General features: G+C 40.4%; 1 protein-coding gene across 10 annotated transcripts in view; it reads left to right on the plus strand.

Annotated features, from left to right (window-relative positions):
- Positions 1 to 12,134: 12,134 nt before the first annotated feature.
- ASPH (aspartate beta-hydroxylase) overlaps positions 12,135 to 27,422 on the plus strand; it is a 208,930-nt gene continuing 193,642 nt past the window's right edge. For 3 of the 10 annotated variants that reach the window (XM_070221503.1, XM_070221506.1, XM_070221507.1), the window contains exon 1: positions 12,142 to 12,524. In XM_070221503.1, the coding sequence (XP_070077604.1) occupies positions 12,413 to 12,524 (112 nt within the window). In that variant the 5' untranslated portion in view covers positions 12,142 to 12,412. Of the gene's footprint in view, positions 12,525 to 27,422 lie in introns of all 10 variants that reach the window. The other 7 variants (XM_070221500.1, XM_070221502.1, XM_070221504.1 and 4 more) reach the window with 4 other exon arrangements.

Below are 27,422 nucleotides of genomic sequence, written 5' to 3' on the forward strand. Positions count from 1 at the left end.
AGTTTTATCTCCTATATGCTACAGGTGAAGTTGTGCCATCTGAGACGCCTCCCCCTCTGCTTTACGGTAATGCAAAGCTTCCCCTGCCTCCTACTGAGAATTGCTTAAGAACCTCAATAAAGGTTTAGATATCCTAAAGAGTTTATGTTTGAAACAGAAACAGAAGGAACTTGGTTTGGGTCCTGTCTCTGCTGTTTACAAGCTGTGTGACTTCTGGAAAGTTGCTTAGGCTCTCTGAGCATGTTTCTCCATCTTTAAGTGTGGATAATGACACCTACCTTGTGAAGTGTTTGAAAATGGCCCAGAGTAAGTGCCTGTGGTGGTCATAGAGACGCACCCCTCAGATTGCCCCTCCAGAAATCCTGCTGTAAGGAGCTCTGTTGGCCAATAGCTCTGGCCACCACATCTTTGGATTCGCTGTGGCATTTACATCAGCCATTGATCCCAACCCATGCGTGAACACAGCAGGAGTAATAGAGCTTCGCCATTTGACCTCTAAAGGTCAAACTTGGCTGAGGACTCCCATTGGCCTGGCTGAGATTTTTCTCAGCGCTGCTCTAAACAACCTATGAGTGGTTCTACCCAATCGTCTCTCCTTTTCTCTCTCTACTCACAACAGTCAGCCTGCATCCCAGGCTGAAGGTGCTCCCTGCCCACTCCTGCTCTCTAGCCCTTTATCCTTCACTGCTGTTTCCCTCACTATACCTCTTGCATGTCTAATTGCCTCTTCGCCTCTGCCTCTCCTAGGACCCTAACTGACAGGCTGCCCTTAATGGAGACCAGACGGACCTTGGGCAGCGGTCTTGAGGGCTCCGGCATTTCTTCTCACCAGGTCGTAGAGAACATGCCTGCCTCTCTGCAAGGAGTTACTTGTGAGTAACTGGTTCAGCATTAGCCATGCTTGAAAATTTCTGTTCCTATAACTGCTCTTGACCTATGACCTCTAGAGCACATCCTATCAACTTCCCAGCGTGGTTTTGCCTGTGCTCTTCAGAATCCTTAACTCCACCTTTGTGTCGGGTCCATCAACACAGCTCCAGCCCATCCCATCGCTATTCCAGCTCCTTAACTTTTCCAAACTCCTGGAAATTCATATACAGATGACTTCAAGAAGTGGGTCATAATCCCCTATATTAAAATTACCAAGGAAATAAGAACTCTACTGTGCAACCACCCAGACAGCCTCCAAGTTCAGGTAATGATCCTCAGTGCAGAGTGGCGGGTGAGGTACGTGCTAGAGAGCTGGACTGCTTGCGTGCAGATACTGAATCCGCCACTTATTAGATATGTGGTCCTGGCTGCTAGACATGTGACTTTAAGTAACTGGTTCCTCAATTCCTTTGTTTTGTAAAATTCAGATAATAATCACGCAGCAAATTCTCACTGCTCATTAAAGTCTGCTAGTACACATATAGCCATAAAATGTTTTTCCAGTCAATTAGGATGCCTTTATAAATTTGGTTTTTAAGAATGGATCTTTTTTTTTAGAGAATAAAATTAAAGTTAAGGGATTGTGTTTTCCACCATTGTTAATTTACACAAATTTCACAGTAATAGTTAAGCCACATCAGAGTGCATAGGGCCTGAACGTAAGTAGCCCACTGAAAACAACTAGCCTTCATAGACTGTAATGGTTGGGTGGAAAGAAGAAAGAATTAAAGAAAAAGAAAAAGAGAAAGAATGGAGCAAAGAAAGCTAGACGAGAAATAAAATAATTCAGGACCATAGAGTAAAGATGAGGTACCAATATAGAAGGATGCTTATTTCTGAATTTGTGAAGTAGAGTAGTGGAAAGAACAGTGGCTTGGCTGTAAGGCAGTGTTTCTCAAGATTTTTTAACAGCTTTGTTGAAGTGTATGTGATATATAAAAACCTACACTTATTTAGTATATATAATTTGATGAGTTTGAACATATACCCATGAAACCACCATAACCAAATCAACCTTTTTAAAAAAATTGTCACTCACCCAGTAAGAGGCCTTTTTAGATATCTCTCTCTTTTTTTTTTTTTTTTGGAAGATTGCCCCTGAGCTAACATCTGTTGCCAATCTTCCATTTTTTTTTTCTCCCCAAAGCCCCAGCACATAGTTGTATATCCTAGTTGTAGGTCATTCTAGTTCTCCTATGTGAGATGCAGCCACAGCATGGCTTGATCAGTGGTGCATATGTCCGTGCCCAGGATCTGAACCCTCAAACCCCAGGCCACTGAAGCAGAGCACATGAAATTAAACACTCGGCCACAGGGCCAGCACCTAGATATTTCTTTTTCTGTAATCATAGCTTCACTCCATGAAAAGTGGATACCACAGATATGCTGCGTATCTGTTTCTGTGCTATGGCCCTTTGGTGGTGACCTTTGTAATATCTAAAAGTTTTTTACCCTAAGAACCGATTTTCACCCCATTGGGGGTGACATTGCCCTTGCTGAGAAGACATGCTGTAAGGTAACTTGAGTTCTAGTTTTGCATTAACTGATAACTCAACCTTTTGCAAGTCATTTTCACTCTTTGAGACTCAATTTTCTCATTTGTGAAATGAAGAGGTTGAACAACATGCTCTTGCAGACTCATTTGCAGCCCTCGAATCCATGACTTTTATTTGGCATGCATGGACCCACCTAGCTGACTCCTCTGGCCCTCCCTGTGCCCTTGTCCACCCATCTGTGCAGGCAGAAGGAGAAGCCAGCACGCTTTGTTGTGACTGCTAGTTTGTGTGATAGTCTCTCTCCAAAATGACATGAGCCCCTTGAAGAAAGTCCACATGCATTTGGTACAGTAGCTGGCAGGAAGTAGGTACTTGGTTGATGTTTGTAGAAAGGGCTACACAGTGTACTTAGAGGTTGAACTAGATGAAATTGTCAATGATAGACCTTTTTGACATCAAATATATAGGCTAACTCAGGCGCCATGGAATTAAATGACACCTGTCTTGTACTGTAGCTCACAGGGTAGTAGTTGACATGTCAAGAGGTCAAGAAATGTTTAAGGAAGGAAGAAAAGTTGGCAGTAAGAGAGGGAGAAAGCAGAGAAGTCATATTGTTACCAATTTCATGTATCTTCAAAAATGCCTAACAACTTTACCAGCTTTACCAGATTGTTTTGCCCTAGATCCAGCAGGTTCGTTAAAGAGCTTGGTCAAAACTGGGCATGTAGGAGTATTGCCACTGAAAAATTTTGTGCTCTTTATAGTATAAATCTATGTCATAAAAATTAAGAAGGAAACAATTTCCTACATTTGTAAAGCATTTTCAAGTTTCCAAGGGACTTTTTTGTTCATTATCTCATTGCAGGCTCCAGAAAAGTTTCATATCGTACAGAAGGCAGTTGAACTAAGTAAATCCCCTGAACCAGTAATAGGATCATTCCTTAGTCAACCACATTTATATCTTATGTAAATTTCTTAAACGTTCTCTTCACAGACTAGTCAATAGTATTCAAAGTTGCCATGGATATAGGATAGCCAAATAACTCATTTGCCATTCTTCATCCTCAGCCACCAAACCTGTGAATAGACTAAGAAAATGTAAGAAACCATTCTCATTAGTAGCTACCAAGACTTAACATCATAGAATGCAAGAGGTAATAGGAAGTGCAGATATCCATAACGTTGGGTACATGAAGCCCTAATGTCCACTAGAAAACTTTATGGCTATGAGAATGTTTCTCACGACTTTGCTTTCATCAGATTATGAAGGCAATAGGCTCCATGATGATAGCCCACCATTTACATAAGAGATAGCTGAGCCTGGAGAGGTCAATGGAATTTCATGGAGTTCCACAGCACAACTGGTTAGAGGTAGAATTTGACTTGTGGCACTCCTAATTAAGTGCTGTCACAAATCCCCTGTCATTCAGGGCCTTCAGAAGCCATAAATTTTTAACCCTAATCAGGGAATAGTTACATCTGTATGTTTCTGAAGTTAGAATATGAAAGGGTCTTGCACACATCTGCCTAGTTCATCCTAAGTTTCCAGCTTTTAATTGGGATGAATTAGTATTGTCTTAATTATACAATCTTAGCAGTAAAGTATACAGAAAATGAGTCATTTCACAAGGTGACAATTTGGTGAGTATGCATTAAAATTTGAATAGAACTGGTAATGTTCCATGATTACAGATTAACACATATATTCAGTTTCCTCAGAAATGGTTAAGGCAGAGGCCATTATTTAGGAATTAAGAAACTGGGAGCAAAGCTCATTTGTAACCTGTAACAGCTTTAGAAAAAAGCAGCAATGAAGATGCTGAAAAAGCTTATAATCATGTAAATGTCAAGGGCAAAGTTTTTAAAAGGCAACAATGCCAAAAGTTTAAGTCGGAAGATAGGAAATGTTCATAGAATTATGTGAAATAAGATTTGCCTGGGGCCAGCCTGGTGGCACAGCGGTTAAGTTCACATGGTGTGCTTTGTTGGCCTGAGGTTCCCCGGCCCATATCCGGAGTGTGGACCCACCCACTGCTTGTCAAGCCATTCTGTGGCAGGCATCTCACATACTAAGTAGAGGAAGATGGGCACAGATATTAGCTCAGGGCCAGTCTTCCTCAGCAAAAAGAGGAGGATTAGCGGCAGATATTAGCTCAGGGTTAATCTTCTTCAAAAACAAATGATTTCCCTTAGTTTTTGTATGTGGGAATTTGCCCAAATTATCTGAACAGTACTTTATCTTATCAGCAAGAATATAATCCAAGGATAAGCAACTAACTGGATGCCTAATTTATGTAAAAGTAGGGAAACAGTTGTAGCTGGTTTTTCAAAAATAGCATTTTACACCTCTTCTATCCTCATCCTTTATTCTAGTTCCTTCCTCCACTCAGATCTTCAGATGCCATATATTGTCGTCCCATGAAAATCAGCTCTCAAGAAAAAGATCATGATACTAAAAGATAAAGCCCTAACAATACGCTCATGTCTATATGGCAAACTGCCAAAATCTGAAAAACGGCAAGGGAAAAAACCCCAAAAGCATGTATTACCTTCTTGGTAAATGTCCAAATATAGAGTGTGGGTCGAAGGAAAGGAAGTACTGGCTTCAAAAGGAAGGAGGACACAATGCCTGCATTCTCTGGTTACCAAGCAGCCAACAAAGTTCCCCTAAGTGTAACAGGAAGCACCACTCCCCATTCTTCCAAAGCCTTCCAGATCACCCCACAGGGGAGGATGGAGAGAGGACGGTGGAGAAGAGAGAGGCCTTGGAGACCAAGATTTCTAAGCACAGTGGGGAAGAGGGGGCACGGGGGGATGCGGAGGTGGACCTGGCTCTCTGTACTCCTGTGGCGCTGCTCCCTGGCACTTTAGGAGAAAGAGATTGATGGTGGCAACCCAGAGATACACAGACAAAGGCAGGGACCTCTAGAAAGCTTCTTTACAGTTCTTCTAACTCTATAGGGGCTCTCTGAGTGGGATGAGTGGGAAATAAGGAAGTAAGCAAATGGTGGGGAAAGCATCAGATGCGGTGTTGGGAAGCCACCCATCAGTCACGGTCACAGGACTGATACCACGGAAGATGGGGGAGACGCCACTTCCCTCTCCTGGTTACTGCTCCAGCTTTTGGCCATCCAGAAAATAAGAGTGTTCAGAGCAGCCAAGAATTATGGCCCTGGGGACTGGGAATATTTTTGGAGCAGGAAATCTTTTAGAGAAGGTATCACAAATGGTGGTTCCATTAGCCACCAATCACCGGAGGGCCAGACTACCAGGTGGAGGGTCCTGTGGTAAGTGTTGAGACGGGGAACAGAAGGGGTAACAGGAAGTTCTTTCCCTAACTATCTTAAAATCTGATTAGGATCTGCCGATGGCAGCAACTGCAGGAGTCCACCATCCACTCCTGCTAGAATAACTGAGAAGAGGAATAGTGGGTCTGGGGTGAGGCCTTCCAACATGATGGTTGTGCTTGCCTTGGGGTAAGCAGTGGGCCCCAGAGAGTGCACTGTGCCAGCCATGCTTCTCCTGTAGGCCTTACACCACTGCCTGTTGGTAAGGTCTCCCCATCCCCCGCTCCCAAAAGTAAATTTCTTTGGCTAGTCTCTCTGGCATGGTGCCTTATTTAGTTGCAGAGTTGTTATTCTGTAGAATCACAGCCAGAGGCAGGCCAAGTTTTTGCCAGTCATGCTGAATCTGCCATCCTTCCACCTTCACAACTTGCATTTTTCCTGGGAGTCCTAAGTGTGGGGCTAGGAGGAGGGGGCTTTCTGTTGATTGGGGGGATTCTTCCCAGTAACTCTGGGACTTCTCTCCTGTTTCCTAAGCCTCAGCCATAGAAAGCATTTTAGCTCTGAGTGCACAGTATTCCCCAGCCTGATAATATCTTGCATTGTTGACAGACCAGGGAGAAAGGGTCAGGGGGTAAGGGAACAGCAGGTAACCAAACTCTGAATGTTCCCCTTTTCCTTTGTGCCCAACACGTGTACCAGAGTGAATTGGGGTCACCATCACGAGCAGCTTTAAAGGGGGAAGGTCACTAGAGCACAGCAGAAGGGGAAGGGGCAGACATTCTCATACATCCTTCCTTGATGCTTTGAGGCAAAGAATGATAGAAGAGCGAGGGGCTCAACACAGGGCTTGGTGCTGGTCACCCCTCCTCTCTAACTTCCTCTGTTATGTGTCATACCACACACACAAGCACGAGTCAGACTTGAACTAGCATAATTCAATGAGCATTGCTGCTTGTAAGATCTGCTCTTTCTGAGAACATGACTTAAGTCTAATGAGTCCAGTTATAGTATATCTTTAACACTTGAAGTGATCCTTTTGAGACTTGACTTTCTTGTTTTTAAGGATTGGATGAAAATCTGAACCGATAATATACAATAACCTATGTGAATTTACCAAATTCTTAACGTACAGGCACACACTTCCAACCAAGTATAAATAATATTGAGCACAATTCTGGTGTTAGAGCTAATCTCTCCTAACTGGGAAATTGAAAAATGAAGACCCAGGCAAACGTAGCTAAGGGAATAATGGGATAATGGGAGTTTTTTCCATCCTGGTTCTATGTCATTCCCAGATTCTCTTCTGTCACATGCTGGTCTGATTTAGGAGTCACACCATTACTTGGAGGCTCTCGTTCTAAATGTAGAGAGTTGTCACTTTATCTGTTTATAATCGGTCAGATTTCACGTTTTGTAGGTATTTGTTAAATTTAGTTCTCTGCCTCAGGCTGCCTAAGTGATTACTGCACAGATTCATACGATGCTTCCTTCTCCTCCTGTGTTTGCTTTTTAATTTATTCATGGCTGCCCACAGCTGTACAATGGGATAAATGCTAAATGGGCTACCCCTACGTATTTTTAAGAAAATCATTAAAATTTTAGGTTGTGTGCTATTTGAAAAAATTTCCCTTCTGTCAAAAAGACATTGATTTTAAATATTTTTGGCATTACTATCAAATATAAGCCCTTCCCTTACAAATATAAGCAGCTTCCTAGTGTCTTAATGGCTAACTACTTATTACCCATGCCTAGAGTGCTCACCAAGAACATATCAGCTTGAGAGGCACTGTAGGGCTTGGGGCTAAACCGAGAGGGTGACGAGAGTCCTAAGGCCCTCTGAACTGTCTGGCAAAAGCATTCCGCAGGCAGAGGAACAGCAAGCGAAACATTTATGTAATACCTGCTCTGCACTAGACGCTGCCTGATTCACTGGGGATACATAGCTGCGGAGGTTGGCCGTCCTCACTCCACTCTGCAGCCTGCACATAGTTTCCTAAATATTGTTTGTGACTTTATTTTCATACAAGCCTAAGCATTAATAGCTGTTCATATTTGATTTTAATTTTCTGAAATTTGGGAAAGAGAATTTGTTTTAAAAACAATCTCTTGGGATACCGCTAAACAGTTAAAACTTCTCCACTTAGGTTTTTACACAACATCATCTCTAAGGACACCTTTTGATAGCTGCATTCCTCAACTCTTCTTTTGTGTTGGAGATGATAGAAACATTTAAGTGCAATATGGATGCCATAAAGAAGTAGAGAAAACAGAACCATATAATTTGTGAGACAGCTGCTTGGAAATGATTTCCACTAGGTTTTACTAGATTGAGATGCTTTCTCGTGCTGGGAGGAGGAGCTTCAGCGAACATCTAGGGTACCGGTATCTGTCTCTAACTCAAACGGATCTGCCGACAGAGAAATGAGTTTCTCAGGTGACGAAGTCAGCATTGTAGCAGTTCCATGAAGAATTACGAAATATTCAGGACTATTAGTTAATAGCCACAATATAATGCTAAACAATTTTTAAGAGTAATAAATACTGTACTTCTTAAGTAAAGAAATACTGTAGAATTTCAAATATATTAGCAGTGGTCTTTAGGTTAATAAAATCTTGGTGCAATGATACAAAGAGACCCTCCCTATTTTCCATGCTAGCAAGTTCTTTGGCAAGACTCTTAGGATTTATTTTTTTGTATGGGTTCAGTAATGTGTCTCATCTGCTCATGAAACTGCAGAATAGATTCAAATCAGAATGATGACAGTATAAAATGGGCTGAGTTAATACCAATTTTATGTAAGGTATGCATGATTTCCCATAACTTGCAAGGATTTGAGTTGACTGATTCAATTTTGCATATTGTAATAACACATTTGTTGTAAGGCAAGTACATCTGCTCTACGTATTTAGGATTGACGAAATTGGAGGATCCTAGAAAGTGGTATCAGGACACTTTTCTTTGGATCAGGGACCAGTTTCCAACTAAGGAGAATGGTTCTCATGAAAGACAGAAATAATTACTTTAGCTATAGATACACACTCATTAGATCCTTGAGGCAAATAGAGTTTAAGTAAAATTATCTCGCAAATTGAATCCTTGAGATTTTACATTTTTCTCTTTTCTTGATTTCTCTATTACTTTCTAAAGACTCCTAAATCACATTAATATCTCCTTTTGTATATCACGCAATTGCCATGCTTATAAGCAGTTATTCTCTAATTATTTGACTTTTTCTTCATGCTTAAGCTTCTTCCTGGCATTAAGTTTGACTTAGGAAGACTCAATTGTATCAGTTCCCGATACTAGGAAACTTAAGTCTACCAATAGCCATCACTAAATGCTATTTATTAGGAAGGGAATTTGGCACTGAGAAGTACCAATCCTGATAGAAAATGTGAAGAAGTGAAATGAAAAAAGAAATGATAGGTTTCTTAGCTAATATGTTTTCAGATTATGTTTCCATATTACAACACAATATTTCTAATTCTAATCTGTTTTTGACTAGATTTAATACTACTTCTGCTCGTATAAATTCATTCTATATATTTGCAATGTAGATACTAGCCAGGCTTATTTGTTCTATGGTGATACAAAGTCAAGCTGTTTGATGAAAATGACAGTTCAGTTACTTGTTGAGATATAACTCATATGGGAATAATTGCTTTGAGAACACTTTGAGTACAGAATGGTTTAAAAGTGCTCTTGTACTTAACAATATAACCTTCATTGCAACCAATTCCACTAATGTAAAACGAAAAGTACAATTGAATCATGAGCAGCTGAAATTCATTTTTTCCACTATGGCAGAATTTACCATGGTAAATAAAGATGCGGAAAATACTCGTTTTTAGTTTGCAATAATAAAATTTCACATTAGGAGGACTGCATATATATGAGAGCCACTTTCTAGGAAGCAGATTAAAACCGTTTTCTCACAGGTATAACTAAGTCCAGAAATATCTAATTTGGAAAGCATTTGGCTGGAGATTGTGGAGGGTCAACACAAGGAAAGAAAAATAAAAACTAGGGCAAATCTTGTCCTCAGTTCTCACTTGCAAGTCCCAGTGAAGCCAATGGAAAGTTTATGGAAATATCTGAAAGGCGCATTTGGCCTAGTTCAAAAGCTCTATTCAATTAGTATTTTAATACACTGTCCTAGTTAAGTCTTGTCTTTATGGCCCTTTTAACATTGCTTCACCCAGGGTTCATTCATAGTTTACTCAGAAATCACAAAAATGAGGATCGGCTAACAAGAAATTTTTGACCTTTTATTCAATTTCAAAGAGACTTTGACTTCCTCACCTTTCTCACCTCAAAGCTGAGAAAAAGACCTATGCGAAGAAATTGATGGTTCCCAGGCAAGCTTTGTGGTTTTTAACGCTCATACAGTGGGAAGTACAAACAGATGTAAAAGGCACCATACCAATACTTAGCTTGGCGAATTTAGTCCCTGAAACTAAACTATATATAACTGACAGTATCTGATATTATACATTTTATTGTATAATACTGTGTATAAATGTCATTGTAGCTGTTTCCTATGGTACAAGGAGGAAGCCAGGTAACCTTTAACTTCCTGTAATCTATATTTACAAAGCCTCCATTTGGCCTGGTACTGCCTAAGATTACAGCAATGTACCTTGTCAATGGCACCAGATTTGGTTTCTGGAATGCAGGAGCGAAGGTTCACTTCAACATTTTGGATTCAGGCATCAGAAAAACTTGATTTCCTCAGAGGTGGACTTTGCTAAGCACCCACCATCAGGTTTCAGATCTATCTTTGCAGGTAGGACCAAGGAGGCTTCAGGGAAACATCTCCTAAGAGAATAGGAAACCAGGTGAGACATTCTCTGCTCAAAACTAATCCTTGTCCTGGAAGGAAAATTTGCACCACAGACTCTGGACCCAGATGGACTGAGTTCATATGCCTGCTCTCACACTTACTAGCTCTGTGACCTCAGTTACTTTGTTTAACCTCTCTGGGTCTCTCTTACCTCACAATTACAGAGTTTTGTGAGAATTTAAGAGCTCAAATATCTTGAGCATTGTTTTTCTCAGCTTAATTCTCATTATTATTTTATATTAAGTACTATCGCTTAGATTTGTCTCCTAGCCCAGCTCCCCTTCTCGCTCTCACTGTAATAATGTAAAGACGCCTGGGTGGGAGAAAGGATGTGTGGAGGCAGGAGATACTGTAAGATAAAAACAAAGAGCTGCTTCAGTAAAAACTCTGTGTGCTCCTCTGCCTCTGCTCTAACTTGATAACTAAGAGAGAGGCCTTCTCCCCATTATGCAACACGACCCTCTGGACTTCTGTGTATCACTAGGTAGTGCCCAGCGGCATCCGGACATTCACAGCAGAAGAGGCAGGTGGGCCTGGGGACCTGCCAGTGAGGGGTGGCAGGGCTGGAGAAGAGGAATAAAGCCAGATACCACACTGCAACCAGTCTCTGGTTCCTGATCCTTCTTGGGACACTCCCAGGAGGGGCTCCAAAACATGGTTAAGAATTGGGGGAAGGTCTTAAGAAGTTGTCAGAAATATATCAAATCACCACACATTTCTTGCTTGTTTGTTACACACCAGGCATTGTGCTAGCAATTGGTGACACCAACATGATGATGACTTCCCTGACCTCAAGTTCCTGTCTGGTTCGCCCATGGTCCCAGATATTTAAAGACCACGTGGGGAATTCAGAGGTAGCTCAGGCCCAGGCACTGTGCGACTGCACAAGACAGACCCATGGCTGTGGACATTAAGGAAAGATGATTGTAGGTGTTAGCCCGGCAGAGGGAGATTGTAGATAGAGGGTGCCATCCAGGGCAGAAGATGAACTTTTGTTTTACATTCATATTCGCATCTCTTAAACTAAGGTTCTCTGAAAATATTAATGACACAAAAGAAATGAACTTTTGCTTTAAAACCGAAACGATCAACTACGTACGGCTTAAGCACTGAACTACCCCTAATATCACCATTTCAGAAATGTCTTAATATTAATACTGACAAGAACCACATCTCTTTCGCAAGAAGCGGAACTGCATTGCTCGGCGTCTGTACGTGCACAGAACTGGGACGTGAACACAATTCCCAGGGAAAGGGCAGGAGGCGGCACGCTCCGCCCGGACACCGCCCACGTGTCCACCGGCCCCGCCCCCGCGCCCCGCCCCATTCCGATCGTGCGGGGTCTGCCAATGCTCGCGAGAGCCATCTCGGCTTCCACGTTTGCCACGTTCCAAAGGATCAGGACAGACTGGAAAGTCGAAAGCTGCTCGCGCTCACAGGCGACTGCGTCGCGCCAGAACACCTCCAAAGCTGCAGGGGGCAGGGAAGCGCGGCAGGGTTCGGCCCCCTCCTAGAAGCCTTTGTGATTGGCTACAATCCCCGTCACTCAGCCTTCCGGGCGGGGAGGAGGCGGGGCTCAGCAGGGAAGGGGCGTGGCCGAGGGGGCTGGCCAGCCGCGCGCTCTCGCCTCGGGGGGGAGTCGCAGGTTCGGCGCACGCGGGGGCCGGGCGCGCGCAGCCGGCACGCGGGTGAAAGTCCTCGGAGGCGCGGCGGGCGGTACCGAGGCACAGGCGCTGCAGCAGGAGCCGCGGCCCGCACCCGCCGCAGCGCTCGCCGCCGTCGGTGTCCCCGCGCCCCCAGTGTCCCCGCGCCCGGCGGGGCCCCACACCCCTCGCCTGCTCCAGCGGTGAGCGCAATGGCCCCACGCAAGAATGCCAAGGGCGGCGGCGGCAACAGCAGCAGCAGCGGCTCCGGCAGTCCGAGCGCTGGCACCAGCGGCGGCAGCAGCAGCCCCGGGGCACGGAGAGGTCAGAGGCGCTCCAGGGCGGGGGTCTGGGGGGCCGGGACCGGCCGTAGGGGTGCGGCCCGGGCGGCGGGCGCTGGGGCTGCATCTCTCCCGCTCCCGCCGCGCGTCTCCCATCCTCCGCGGTGCCTCTCCTTTTGGCGCGGGGCCTGAGGCCGCGCTCGGTGGGCCTGGCGGGCGGGCTGGAGGGGCCGGGTGGCGCGGGTCCGCGGGCTTGGGTGGGTCGCCCCGGGGAGCCGCTTCCCGGCTGATCCCTCCCCTGCAGGGCGCAGCCTAGATGGAGGTTATTGATCTGCTCTTTCCCGGCTTACCGTGGATTTGAAGATAGAGTAAGAGAAGCAATTTACCTTTGCTTTGCATGTTTTGGTGAATTTGGAAATGAGCCAAAGTCAGAGAAAATAAGTTCCTGCCAAACCCTCAGCTTTGAGGAGCAACTCAAAGGATAATACTCGGGGGGGTGGGGGGGTGGGCGAATGTGTGCGGGGGGCTGTAGGGGGAGTGACTTGAATATTCTTGGAAATGGTTTTAAGTCTTTTTGACTATATGTAGCTTTCTTAAAGGGCGTTGTAGTTACCTTTAAAGTATCACAGAATACCTTAGAATACTGGGCGAGCTTGTCTGTTTTTTTCCCTTTGTTTTTTCTTTTTAAAAAATCTATTGGCTATTCACCTTTCTCCTCCATGTGCTTACCCAGCAAAGACGGAGAACAGATGTTTTAAATCTGTTTCATCTCCCATTTCAGCGGTTCTCGGTTTCTTTTATACTTCCTTTGACTCATATTTAAGATATTGAGACTGCAAGACACATGTGTATTGAATGTGAACTGTGAACTTTCCTTTTTGAAATGATTTAGACTCTTTTTGTTTCCTGAGGTCTACATGTAGTATATTCATGTATATCAGGAAAATAAATCAGATAACTGTAGTCATACTTCAAAGAACTGTTTTTTTACAGCCTTTATCACTACCTGAAATTATTTTCGTTTGTGTTGTCTTCCTGTCTTACTCCCTCCTCGTGTTCATTAATGGTCCTGGCCCTTACTAAGTGCTCAATATATATTTGATCAGTGAATGAATGAATAAATTTAAATGGTAAAAGTAGTGCAATTGAAGTAACTGCACAAATGTACGTTCTAAGAACTAATATTTGTATTGCCAGTGGAAAAAGATACATACAGTGTGAAATTCAAAGCACGCGTATCATTTCACCTTTGACATAAGTAAAAGTTTGTGTGTGTTCTTTTGTCCCTTGTCCTTAAATGCCAGTCAGTTACTTGAACAGGCTGACGCACAGATGAACTGTCAGAGGCGGCTCTAGCTACACTTTTTAAAGCTTCTGAATGTCAAGAGCGCATTGTGCCACTGAAGTTCCAAGCAGAGAAAGCTGCTGAACAAGACTTTAATATTAATTGTTTTTTAAAGTTTTCTGCACTATTTACAAATAAAGCACAACTTTGTTCCATTTTATCCTTTGGGCTCATGAGTAGAGAGGACTAATTATGTCTGAGGAAGTCGCTTTATATGGCCTGTTATTGGTAAAAATTAGTATTGGGGAATGTGTGTTGTGTTCCCACCCCTACTGGTTCAGTAACTGAACTAGTTTTAACAGGTAGGTAATAAATTCAGGAAATGTTATGACCTAAATTAACGTTTTCTGACTTTCATATTCAGGCATTTTAGAGCAAGCTCTGTCCATGTTTGAAGATCTACAGCCTTTTAAGCATTTTATACACTGATTCTGTAATTATCATGAAACAGACATAGTTTGTAAAAGAGAAAAGTATCTGTTTTACAAAAAAACAATTTAAAGAGTTGGTATTGCAGTCTTGCATGTTACGTAATGAGCAATCTTTTTCCGCAGCCATTTTTTTCAGTAAATATTGAGTTCTGACTGTGTGCCAGGTGCAAGGCACTGGAGATGGAAAAAGGATTCTTTCAGTCACAAACAAGTTAGACTGCAGGGTGAATGTGCGATTCTGTTTATATGGTTTTCTTATAGCAGGATAGAGCTAAAAGATAAAACCAAATTCTCTTTTGTTGCAGTGTCATTGAGGTATAGACATTGATGTCCAAACCATTCCCATCGCTGGGGAAATCATAGAAACTGAAGACATTTTAGCAGTGGCCTTACTGGGAGGCCCATTCAATTCCCTCTAATCTTGTAGATGAGGGAATTATTGCCCAGAAAGATTGTCTAGTTCATTAAAGATTGTGTAGTTCTTGGAAAACCAACTAGTTAATGGAAGATCCAAGACTAGAACCCATGTTTTCTGTTATTCATTATACCACAATACTTGAATTTTGGGTTCTCTAATTTGTAAGATTTTAATGGAATCTTGGAGTTGAAGTAGATTGCCTCTTAAGTTTCCTTCTGGATCTCTCTGTGCCATGCGACAACTAGTTATTTAGGAAAAGTGTGCTTTCGTCATATCACCAATTAAATTCTCCATCATCTTTGATGATGACGTTGGTCACATTAACCTTATTATTTCTTAAACTTTTGTATAAAAGTATGGCAGAAAATGGACCCTGTCCTTTGAAGCTTGCATTTCAGGGAAAAGGTGATTATCTGGCCTTCTGTTTGCCTTGGTGGTCATGATGTTGAAAAGTGATGTTTGCAAACTGGAACTTTGGGGATTTATGTAAAACTTTGATTTTCAAATCTATGTGACTGCTCTTCATATAACTCTTCAATTAAAATTGAAAAATGATAAAATGTCTGGTTTCCTACAGAGCTCAATTTTACCTTTTTCGGTTTTGTTCTGTAAAATAGAATCATAAGTACATTGGACAGCTTACTTTTAACTTGCGTTTAAAAATTTGACCTGCGTAGCCAATTTGGACCAGGGGAAACCTCTTTCAGATTTATTGATTTGAGAATCTTTGGTTAAGAAGGATTGTGATGTCCTTTGGGCTTATTTTGTAGTACACAGCCACTGGTATGTGTAATGTTTTTGTTTGTTTCGCTTTTCCCTTTGCGAGTATCATTCAGTCTTTCTCTGTAGCTTCTAGCATGCTCCAGGGGTGTAAACATCTGACTATTTTGTGTAATAGTGTCCTGCTACTACGTTCCTCTTTACCAGTAGGTGTCACTGTAGAACACTTTTTCTTCCTTCCATTTGAAGCTTCAGATTATATAACACCAATTGTTTTATTTGGTTATTGCTGTACCTACTCAAAACTATGATGGGCGACTGCTTAAAAACTCTTAGCCACTGCTGTTTAATTCTCTCAAAGTCTCTAACAGCAGATTTTGAAGTTTAGTAAGAGTTTGTCCCTAGCAGCTTTTTTTTTGTAGCCTTGTCTTATTTAGATTTAAATGCATTCGTGTACTATTTGTAAAATTTACGCATTCGCAAGTTCATTTGATGGGTATTAATCATTTAGGATTTTTCTTTCTTGCATGCTACTTTTCAGTGTCTCTTGGACTCCTAGGTAGCCAAGGGGTACAGTACGCTGCTGATTGCATTCTCTCTCCCTTGAATGAAGAGGCCTTAGTGAAATTTTCTTTCTTTCGCCAGAGACTATCAGTTAGGGCCAGTTGCTTAATCCTCCCTTGTCATTGTGGGGTGAAAAGGCAGGAAGGCCTTCATTCTTCCACTATAAGAACTGTGTGCTGTTCTTCTTCAGTTGAACAGCATTTTGTGCAGCCTGGCCAGATCATATAAAACCAAGTACTGAAAGATGTTTTGAGGGAATTCTTGAACACATTTTCAAAAGGCCAAGCTTATTAACCTGTGTCGAGCATAGGAAGTAAAAGAAAAGACCTATATTTTAGTTTTGCTTTAATGTCATGTGTGTCGGAGAGATTATTAGAAAATGAGAGGTTTTCATTTTCAGCTAATTACCAGCAGAGTAACTTGGAGTAACAGAGTTGAAAGCTCTTGTGGGCTCTCCTGCCTATTTTTAGTTCGTCTTGGAAATTTAACCCCTGAGCTCTCTGGTTCCAATAGGACAAATCTTTTTTCTCTAGAAAGGCAGTGTAGTTTGGGAGAGACTGATGACTTGGATTCATATCCATTTAAGAATCATGTGGCAAGTAATTCAAAACCCCTAATGCTAGGCTCTTCAAATGGGAACAATTATGCTCTGCTTTTCTTTCAGAGTTGTGATAGCCCTAAAACCAATTTTACATGCCTTCGTGTTTCTCAGAGGTTTTCATTAAATTACATCTAAAGGTAAGGGTAAGTACAAGACTTTGGAGAATATAAAGGCGTAGAGCTAAGCGGGCCATTGCATGCTTGAAAGTTTTTGATGATGCATTGTGAAAACAATCACTTTTTTTTTTAATATTCTGTAGCATCTGTGTTTTAAGGAAAATGGATGTTCTGGAGGTTATGTTTCTACTCTGGCTTAGAGTACCACTTGACACATTTCTGTCTACCTGGGAGGTGTAAGTATCCCTTTACCCATCAACCTTGACTTGCTGATTGACCCTCTCATCCCTCTGAGGTCTGGTAACATTGTTTTCTCAGATACATTTTAGTTTTTTGATGGTCTTCCAGGATACTGGTTTAATATCATGAAAATGTGCAACTTAGTTTTGTCTTGGCTGCTTCTGCCACCTCTCAGTGGTTTGGCTTAGTTCTCTACCAAGATAAAAAAACTTTTTTTTAATTAACTTCCCTTAAAACCTCTGTGTACATAGAACCCGTCTACAGCTTACCCAAATCTCTGGGGCAAGCCTCAGCCATCTCTCAGGAGACATGGGGATGCTCGGCTCACTTATATGTTTCAGTGTCTCCTGCCTCGTGTCTGCTCGGTGCTGCGTGCATGAGCGTAAGTCTATCTGGGTGGACACGTGTCCGGTTCAGTCTGCAGTTCTGGCCATTTCTAGTAGAGGACTCTCGATTAGGGCATTCATTTCTTCCTTCTCTGCTTCCCTAAGTGCCCCGGTAGGGGTATGTTCTGGAGTCCAGTGCTTTCACCTTTTACCTTTCTTCTGGTGGTGCTGGGAACCAGGATGGTATTTTCTTGTTAGTTGTCATTAATTTTTTTTTTTTTAAATCTTTTTTTTTTTTTAGTTTTTTTTTTTTTTTTTTTTTCTCCCCAAAGCCCCCCGGTGCATAGTTGTGTATTCTTCGTTGTGGGTTCCTCTAGTTGTGGCATGTGGGACGCTGCCTCAGCGTGGTCTGACGAGCAGTGCCATGTCCGCGCCCAGGATTCGAACCGACGAAACACTGGGCCGCCTGCAGTGGAGCGCGCGAACTTAACCACTCGGCCACGGGGCCAGCCCCTAGTTGTCATTAATTTTTAAAAATTTTTCTTGCTTTATTTACCTGAAATGAAAGCGCTTCATGCGTTTGGTCTGCATTGGATATTTGTTTTTCAGGGATGTATCTTGGTTACCTTTGGCTGATGTGGTTATCTTTTAATGGCTAGTCCCTGAATGTAATTTGGTTCTGATCAGATTGCTGACACCTAAGGACAAATTTACTACAGATAACCTAATAGAGGAAATTTTGAGTTCATTTGGTGAATAAATCTTTTTTTTTTATTTTTTTTTATTTTTTTTTATTTTTTTAAAGATTTTATTTTTTCCTTTTTCTCCCCAAAGTCCCCCGGTACATAGTTGTGTATTCTTCGTTGTGGGTCCTTGTAGTTGTGGCATGTGGGACGCTGCCTCAGCGTGGTTTGATGAGCAGTGCCATGTCCGCGCCCAGGATTCGAACTAACGAAACACTGGGCCGCCTGCAGCGGAGCACGCGAACTTAACCACTCGGCCACGGGGCCAGCCCCTGAATAAATCTTTTAAAGAGTAGTCACATAAGATCCTTTGAAGGATCCGGGCTGTTCCTTGGCCCCCTGTGAGATTCAGGTGGCTTGCTCGGTCGTTCTGGCTGTAGTATGACTGTCATCATCTGCCATAGGTGCCCTCTGTGCCCTAACGTGGAGAGGGTAGTGAATTAAATGGGGCCGGGAGTGGTGGTGGAGGGGTGTCCACTTACTTAGAGCAGAGTAGAAACCACTGTTGCTTTACTTTGAGAAATGCCGTCACTTCTCTTCCACATGTGTGCCTGCTGACGTAACCCAGTGACTCATTCTGAATGGAAGCCAGCAAGCATCAGTCTTAATTTTTAAAGTGAGAGAATATTGTTTGATAAAATAATTTTATTTCATAACTAATATTGTGTAACTACCTTTTCTCATATTTTATAGAAGTTTGACCTTTTCTGCCATTCCATAGTGCAGACTCACTGCTGTTGTGTTGATTTGTCTGTCTCTAACTTCTGTTTCTTGTTTATTATACCACTAATACACACAGTCACTCCCCTGCACCCCCCATCTTTCACACTCTGGTTTTAATCTCAGTTTTCCTGAAACGGTATGTTGGAAAGCCTTTTTGGTCTTAGGTTCACATGTAAATTTTATTTAGGAGCAGTTAATTTTCTTTTCTTACATGAAAATAAAAATCTGTATTGCAAATGTTTGTTGAAAGAATATCTGGCTTTTTAACTTTTCCATTCTTTGAATCGCATCATTTTGAATAGGATGCTTGTCATTTGCTGAGTTTTATAAATTATTTCATGCTTTTTGACACTGAGCCATCTCTCTAACTTCTAGAATACAATATGTGGTGTTCTTTAAAACTCCATTTGAAATATTGCGTATTGAAGACTATAACTATATAAAGCGTAATGCAGTGAATGCCCGTGTGTCCATCATACAGGTGAAAAAATAAAATGTTTCCAAGATTCTTGGTTTCTCCTCTCCTGTGTTATCCCTTCACATCCCCTCTTACACATTTTGTAATAATCATTCTCATGTGTTTCTTTGTAATATATAATATATATACACAGATAATATATTGTATAGTATTATGTTGCATATTATGTATTTCATATTCATTCATGTAAACATATATGTAATCTTAAAAGTTTTGTGAGTAGGCTCATACTTGGCATACTAGTTTGACACCATTTGTTTGTGATTCCACCAAATTCTGGCCCTTTATTTTCATTTATATAGTTCTTTGCTGTGTGAATGTGCCCCTTTTTGTTTAGCCTCTTGCTGTTGAAGACCACTTTATTTTTTCTTCCTTCAGACACTGCTGCCCTGAACACTCCTGTACCTATCTATCATGTCTAAGAGTTTTTCCAGAGCATAATTTATGATTGAAATTGTTGGGTCAGAGCAAATACGCATCTTAAACTTTACTGGAGTGCCATTTTTTTTTTACCCCAAAGTGGTGGTATCAGTTCACACTCCCACCCACAATGAGTGCAGCTCCTCTCTGCTGCGACCACATTGCCAACACTTGGTAAGGTTTAATATTTGCAAGTTTCGTGGGTGTGAAGTAGTGCTTTGTGGTTTGAATTTGCGTTTTCCTGATCTTCAGTGAGATTACTAGTGAGAATTGCTCGTTGTTTCATTTTCTGTTATTTGCTTGTTCGTGTGTTTTGCCAAATATTTTTCTCGTGTTTTTTGTTTTCTATTTTTAGTTTTGATTTGTAGAATTTCTATATCTTGAACCTTTTGATTGTTTGTGTGGTAAAGGATTTCTCCCAGTTTGTGTATATTCACGTCATTGTTTTCTGTAGTATATTTTGTTGAATAGAATTGTAATATATTAACCGTAGAATTTTTCTATTTTCCACTTAATGGTTTGTGCTTTTGTGCTTTATTTAAGACATCCTTCCTAACATAAAGATCATAAAACATTCTCTCTTTTCTTCTAAAATATCTTAAATTTTGCCTTTTCACATTTAGATGTCTAAACCACCGGGTGGAGCTTTTATTGTATATATTGTGAGTAGGGATCTAATTCAATATTTTAAAAAAATGGATAATGAAAATTTCCTGTACTATTAGTTGAGTTGTCTTCTTTCTACGCTAACTAATCTGCGGTATTACCTATTGTGTGTAAATACGTGTGGCTCTCTTTCTTCCTGGTGAGTAGGAACAATACTCACTGAGTTGCTCTCTGTCACATGTCTATTAGGGCAAGTCCCTCTGCCCTGTCCTCACCATTGTCCTCACTGTTTTTGGAGCTTTCCTTACCCGTGTCTTTACATTTTAGAAGCTGCTTATCAGGAAAGTTTCATGAAAAATATTTCAGGATTTTGACTGGGATTGTATTGAATTTATAGAACAATTTGGACAAATACACGTTTTTAGTATTTAGTCTTCCTATATATGAATGTAGCAGAATTTCCTATTTATTTAAATCTCATAACTAATTTTTATAAAATTATAAAATTTTGTGTAAATTTTTATAAATTGACACAAAAGTCATGTACATCTTTTATTAGTTTGAGTGTAGGTACTTTATATTTTTTAAATTAACATTTTGTTATGACAATTTAAAAATAGACACCCAAGTTAAAAGAATTGTGTAAGAACCCCACCACTTAGATTTTACAGTGGTTAACATTTAATAAACTTGCTTCATATCACATGCATTAATTAGTCTTACTCTTTTGTGCATTTCAAAGTAAGTTGTAGACATCAGTATACCTCATTCCTCAACACTTACATGTGCCTGTCATTAGAGCTCAACATTTGTTTATGTTCGCCCCCACCCCCAGTTAATATTTTCATACAGTAAATTGCACAAATCTTAGTGTATGATTTGAGGAGTCTTTATAAATGTATACATCTGTGTAACTCAACAGGCAATTAAGGTAGAGAACATTTCCATTACTCCAGAAAATTCCCTCAGTCCCCTTCCTTGCCACTACCTCTGCCATCAGAGGCAACTATTGTACTAAATATTCTTACTGTGGATTGGTATTACTTGTTCTAGAAATTGATTTTGTAAGTATTTTTTCTGGAAGGCTTCTTTGACACAGCTTGTTTTCGAAGTTCATCCATGTTGCATGTATGAGTACCTTGTTCCTTTGTATTGCCAAGTGGTCCATTGAATGACTAAAGCACGATGTGTTTTTCTATTCTTTTATTGATGGTCACTTACGCTATTCCTAGTTTTGGATTATTATGAAGAAAATTCTATAAATATTGTAATATTTTAGAAGGTTTTTTTGGGGGGGTGGGCATATGTCTTAATTTCTCTTGGGCACATACCTAGGAGACGAATTACTGGGTTATGGGGTAGGTGTTTGTTTAGTTTTATTAAAAAACTTGCCAAACTGTTTTCCAGAGTGGTTGTAAGTATATATTTCACACTCCCACCAACAGTGTGTGGGAATTCTAGTTGTTCTGTATCTGTACCAGCATTTGGTGTTGTCAGTCTTCTCAACTTTAGCCACTCTGGTGGCTGTTTGGTAGCTTCTCATTGTATTTTAAAATTATACTTCCGTAGATAAACAAACATATACATATAGATGAAGAGAACAGATTGATGATTAACCAGAGGGGAAGGGGATGGGGGGAGGGTGAAAGGGGTAAAGGGGCACATAGGTATGGTGATGGATAAAAACTAGACTTGGTGGTGTTCATGATGCAGTCTATACAGAGGCTGAAATATAATAATATATACCTGAAATTTACACAATGTTACAAATCGGTGTGACATTAATAAAATAATTAAAATAGAAAAATTTACACTTTGCTGATGACTAATGATATCATGCACTTTTTCTTGTGCTTATTGGCCATATGCAGTATCTTCCTTTGTGAAGTTTCTGTTTAGTTCTTTTGCCCATTTTTAATTGCCTTTTTGTCTGTTATGGAACTGTAATTCTTGTATATTCTGGATAGAAGTTCTTTTCAGATGTATGTATTGCAAATGTTTCTTGGGGTCTGTAGCTTACTTCTTCATTTTCTTAATAGTATCCTTTGAATATTTTTAATGTTGATGTTTACTTAATTTTTTTTTTATGGTTTTTGCTTTCTGTATCTTGTCTAAGAAACTTTTACGATCCCCAAGTCACAAAGCAGTCCTCTTGTGTTTTCTTCTAGGAGTTTTATAGTTTTAGTTTTTATGTTTAGGTCTCTGATCCATCTCAAATCAATTTTGGGTAAGTGTTATGTTTTTTCATGTGCATATCCAGTTGTTCTGGTGCCATTTGTTGGAAAGACTTTGCTTTCATCATTGGATTGCTTTTGGTGCCTTAGTCAAAAAGCAAAAGGCGATATAATTATAGGTCTATTTCTGGCCTCTTCTGGTTTTTTTTGTTGTTGCTGTTCTCTCTTCTTATGCTTTTACCACACAGTCTTGATTACTCTAGCTATATAGTAAGTGTTCACATCAGGTAGTGTAATTCTTCTAACTTTGTACCTTTTACGATAGCTCTGGATATTTGAGGCCCTTTGTATACCCACGTACATTTTAGAATCAGCTTGTTAGTTTCTACAGAATAAAGCTTGCTAGGGTTTATGATTAGAATTCATTGAATATATAGATCAAGTTTGGGTGAATTGATATCTTACTGATATTGAGTCTTCCAATCTGTAGCAGGGGTATAGCTCTTCATTTATTTAGGTCTTTAGTTTCTTTCTGCCTTGTTTTGTAGTTTTTGGTTTTTTCTTACGCTTTTTTTGTTAAACATTTTTCTGAATATTTTATGCTTTTTGACGCTATTATATATGGTATTTAAAAAAATTTAATTTTCCTATTATTTCTTGCTAGTATCTAGACATAGAGCTGATATTTGTACCTTCTATCACATGACTTGGGAAATTCAGTTTTTTAGAAAGATTCCTTGGGATTTTCTATGTGAATATCATGCCACCTGCAAATAGAGACAGTTTTGTTTCTTTTCCAGTCTGTGTATCTTTTCTTTCTTTTCTTCCCTTGCTGCACTATCTAGGACCTCCAATACAGTGTCGAACAGAAGTGATGAGAGTAGACATTCTGGCTTTCTTCCTGATGGTAGTGGCTAAGTGTTTGGCATTTCACCATTAAGTATAATATTAACTCTAGGTGTTTTGTAGATGCTTTTTATCAGATTAGGGGAATTCCTTTGTATTTCTAGATTGAGAATTCTGTCAAATATTTTTTTCTCTAATTGAAATGATCATGTGACTTCTCTTTTATATTGTTAATATGGTAAATTATATTTATTGATATTTTGATTGTTAAATCTTCCTCCCCTTCTCTTCCATCCCCCTTCTTCCTTTCCTCCCTTTACTAGGAATTATGATTAGTACTGACTTTCTTCTGTGTCTATTGAGAGATATATATATATATATATATATATATATATATAATTTTTCACTTTCCATATTTTAATTGGTAAATTATAATAATAGATGTTCTAATTAGTCACTGTTACGTTTCTGGGAAAAATCCAACCTGTGATGATGTGTATTTTTCAATATGACTTAATTAGGTTTGTTAATATATCCGTAAGTAAAATTGACCCTTAATTTTCATTGCTGGTTTTGTCATCAAGGTTATTCTAACCACACAAATGAATTTAGCAGTGTTTCCTCTCTTTCTGTTCTTTGGAATAGCCTTATAGGATTAGTTATTTGGTAGGACTCATTTGAACCTTTTTGTCGTTTAGTCATTTACCCCCATGGGGCAGTGTGGGGTAGACAGAGGTCAAACAGCTTCACTTTTTACATGTTTATATGACCGTTTAAGGCCTCTGTTTCTTCTTGAGTCAGATTGGCTAAGTGAGATTTTTGTTTCTTCTTAGGCACATTACATTTATTAAAAAGATTTCTGTCTTTGAATTTTCAAATTTACTGGCAAAAGTTGTTTATGGTTTTGGCTGGACCTCTGGTGAACAGAATATAGCTATTGTATACCTGCTATTACCTTGTAGGAAAATAAAATTATTTTTAAAAATCACTGAGTACTAAGCTTTAGATTATAGCTATTTTTTAGACACAAAAAATGTTTTCTGAGTTTATTAAAGTGGAAAGTCTTTATAAAGTAAACTGATATTCTAATATCTGAGAAGTAAGCCGTTTTACTGGTAGTTTGGTTGGATTGACCCACTTTCCTTCCTAAATGCTAATGACTAGCACTGGGTACATTACTTTGTTCAGAATTAAACTTACTCTCCATGAACAAAACATAATGCTTATTTTTCGGAACTTTCAGATTTATTTGATTATTTTATGGGTTTTAGCTACTTGGTCTATTTAGTTGTAACCAGTAAATACACCTGGAGGACTAGAGTGCCTGACACAGATCTAAGACAGTTACTGATGGGCTCTGTGGCTAATATGATGATATGAGTAGAATTATGTGCCAAACACAGCCCAGTGTTTCTGTTACACTTTTTTTCTGTAAGATTATAGAGGTACGACACCTTTAAAAAAAAAATCTGTCTAACATACTTCTGTTTTTTTCCAGTTATTTTATTGAGATCATCAAGGTTTATAACACTGTATAATTTCAGGCATACATTATTAATTATCAGTTTCTGTATATACTGCCTCTTGCTCACCACCAATTAGTCTAATTTTTACCTGTCACTGTACATATGTGCCCCTGATCCACTTTGCCCATCCCTAAACCCCCTTCCCCTCTGGTAACCGCTAATGTGTTCTCTTTATCCATGTGTTTGTTTCTCTTACACATATGAGTGAAATCATGCGGTATTTGCCTTTCTCTGTCTCGCTTACTTCACTTAACATCGTACCCTTGAAGTCTATCCCTGTTGTTGCAAATGGTATGATTTTGTCTTTTTTATGGCTGAATAGTATTCCATTGTATATATATACCACATCTTCTTATTCATTCATCAGTCACTGGGCACTTGGATTGCTTCCACATCTTGGCTGTTGTGAATAATGCTGCTGTGAGCATAGGAGTGCATAAATCTCTTTGAATTGTTGATTTCAAGTTCTTTGGATAAATACCCAGGAGTGGGATAGCTGGATCACATGGTATTTCTATTTTTAATTTTTTGAGAAATCTCCATACTGTTTTTTATAGTGGCTGCACCAGTTGGCACTTGTGCCAGCAGTGAATGAGGGTTCCCTTTTCTCCTCATCCTCTCCAACATTTGTTATTATTTGTCTTGGTAATTGTAGCCATTCTGACCTGTGTAAGGTGATACCTCATGTAGTTTTAATTTGCATTTCCCTAATGATTAGCGATGTTGAACATCTTTTCATGTGTCTGTTGGCCATCATATGTCTTCTGTGGAGAAATGTCTGTTCATATCCTCTGCCCATTTTTTGAATGGGTTGTTTTTTGTTTTTGAGTTATATGAGTTCTTTATATATTTTGGAAATTAACCCCTTTTTGGATATATGATTTCCACATATTTTCTCCCAGTTGGTGGGTTGTCTTTTCGTTTTGTTCATGGTTTCTTTTTTTGCTGGGAAAGATTCACCCTGAGCTAACGTCTGTTGCCAATCTTCCTCTGTCTCTCTCTTTTTTCCTTTCTCCTTCCCAAAGCCCAAGTACATAGTTGTGTATTCTGGTTGTAAGTCCATCTATCTTCTTATTCTATGTGAGCGGCTGCCACAGCATGGCTATTGACAGATGAGTGGTGTGGTTCTGTGCCCGGGAGCCAAACCTGGGCTGCCGAAGCAGAGGGTGCTGAACTTTAACCCCTAGGCCATCAGGGCTGGCTGGAGGTGGGACACTTTTAAGGTGAAATTGATGTATGTGAAGGTACAAGGCTCATAAGCAACTTGTATTTGTTTTATATTTTTCTTCTAGAGGTAGTGCAGTGTTTGTGTTAATAAGCCCCCAAGCCAGGTTTTGGAATTCTCTTGTGATCACTGAGACATTTAAGATGACTGAATAAAGATAGATTAAGATGGAGGTAGAGCACTGTTCACTAGCTTAGGTAAAACTGATTTGGAATAAATTATGTACATTCAAGAGCTTCCCCATTCAGCGGGGCCCTCAACGATGCCTTGCAGTCTTTTTTGTATGTTCTTAGTTGTTTAGCCGTATTTTCCACGCCTGATATTTAAATCTTCAACTCCTTGAGCTCAGTACCTTACTACTTCCCATTCAGTTTTGACAGATGATTTCCTCTCATTTTGTAGAGAAACTAGAGGACGTCCTTTAAGAGTTTGCTCATCTCTTGCGTGATGGGTGGGGGTTGGCCTCTGAGTTGCATGAAACTGGGAGCCAACTGACAGGAAGCTGATTACCCCCCCTAGCGGGGAAACAGCGGTTAGGACTTAGGATGACTGCAAAAGCCAGTACAGTCGAGAATCCTGGAGAGATTGCTCTAATTTGGACATGAAGGTACCCAGCAACTGAGCTTGTGAGGTATATCTTTAATATGTAGTTCAGTAAAGCTCCTTTTCTTTGTTGAGACTAAGGAGGATGCCCAATAGGGTGGTGGGTGAGTGGAGATGAGCCAGTACCACAGTTAGAATTTAAAATCTTGGCAGACACAGCTATCATGGACCTCTGGGCCTCCACCTACCGAAGAGAAAAGCAAAGGCTGGAATAGGAGCCTGGGCCTCTCTAAGGGAACTCTTAGTGGACACCAGTTTCTCACAGACCTTGAGTTTTCGCTTAGCGTGACCTAGGAGGCCCTTCGTGATCTTGCCTCTCTTACTCTCTCTAGCCATTCTCTGCCTCACCCTCTTTATATTTATATTAGTAAGCCATATTCAGTCACTCTCTGTAGTCTCTGTATTTGCACATGCTGTTTCTTCTTCTAGGATGGCTCTCCACTCTCTCTTTCCCTGTGTGACTTCTGTATATCCTTCAAGATTTAGCTCCTTCATCAGTTCTTCCCTACGCTCCCTTCAACACTTCCCCCTAGATAGCGTTTTGTCACTACGCCCCGCCCAGTCAAGCAGAAGCTTCTGTAGCACCCTCTGCATATCACTACTCTAGCATCCTCATTCCTTTACTAGTTCCTTCAGCAGGTGGAAGTGTGACCCAGTCATGATATTAGACAGTAAAATATCAGACTAAACTGGGGTTGGGAGAGTTCCCTGTGTTTGATATGGTAAACACCATGTTTTGTTTTCTCTTTATCTGTTGTGCTTAAATGATTATCTGGACGTAGGCAGTACTCAGGAAATGTCGAAATGAACAAATACGGGTAAAGGTCTTCCTTCCC

This window comes from Equus caballus, chromosome 9 (assembly GCF_041296265.1).
Source record: "Equus caballus isolate H_3958 breed thoroughbred chromosome 9, TB-T2T, whole genome shotgun sequence".
Classification (NCBI taxonomy): domain Eukaryota; kingdom Metazoa; phylum Chordata; class Mammalia; order Perissodactyla; family Equidae; genus Equus; species Equus caballus.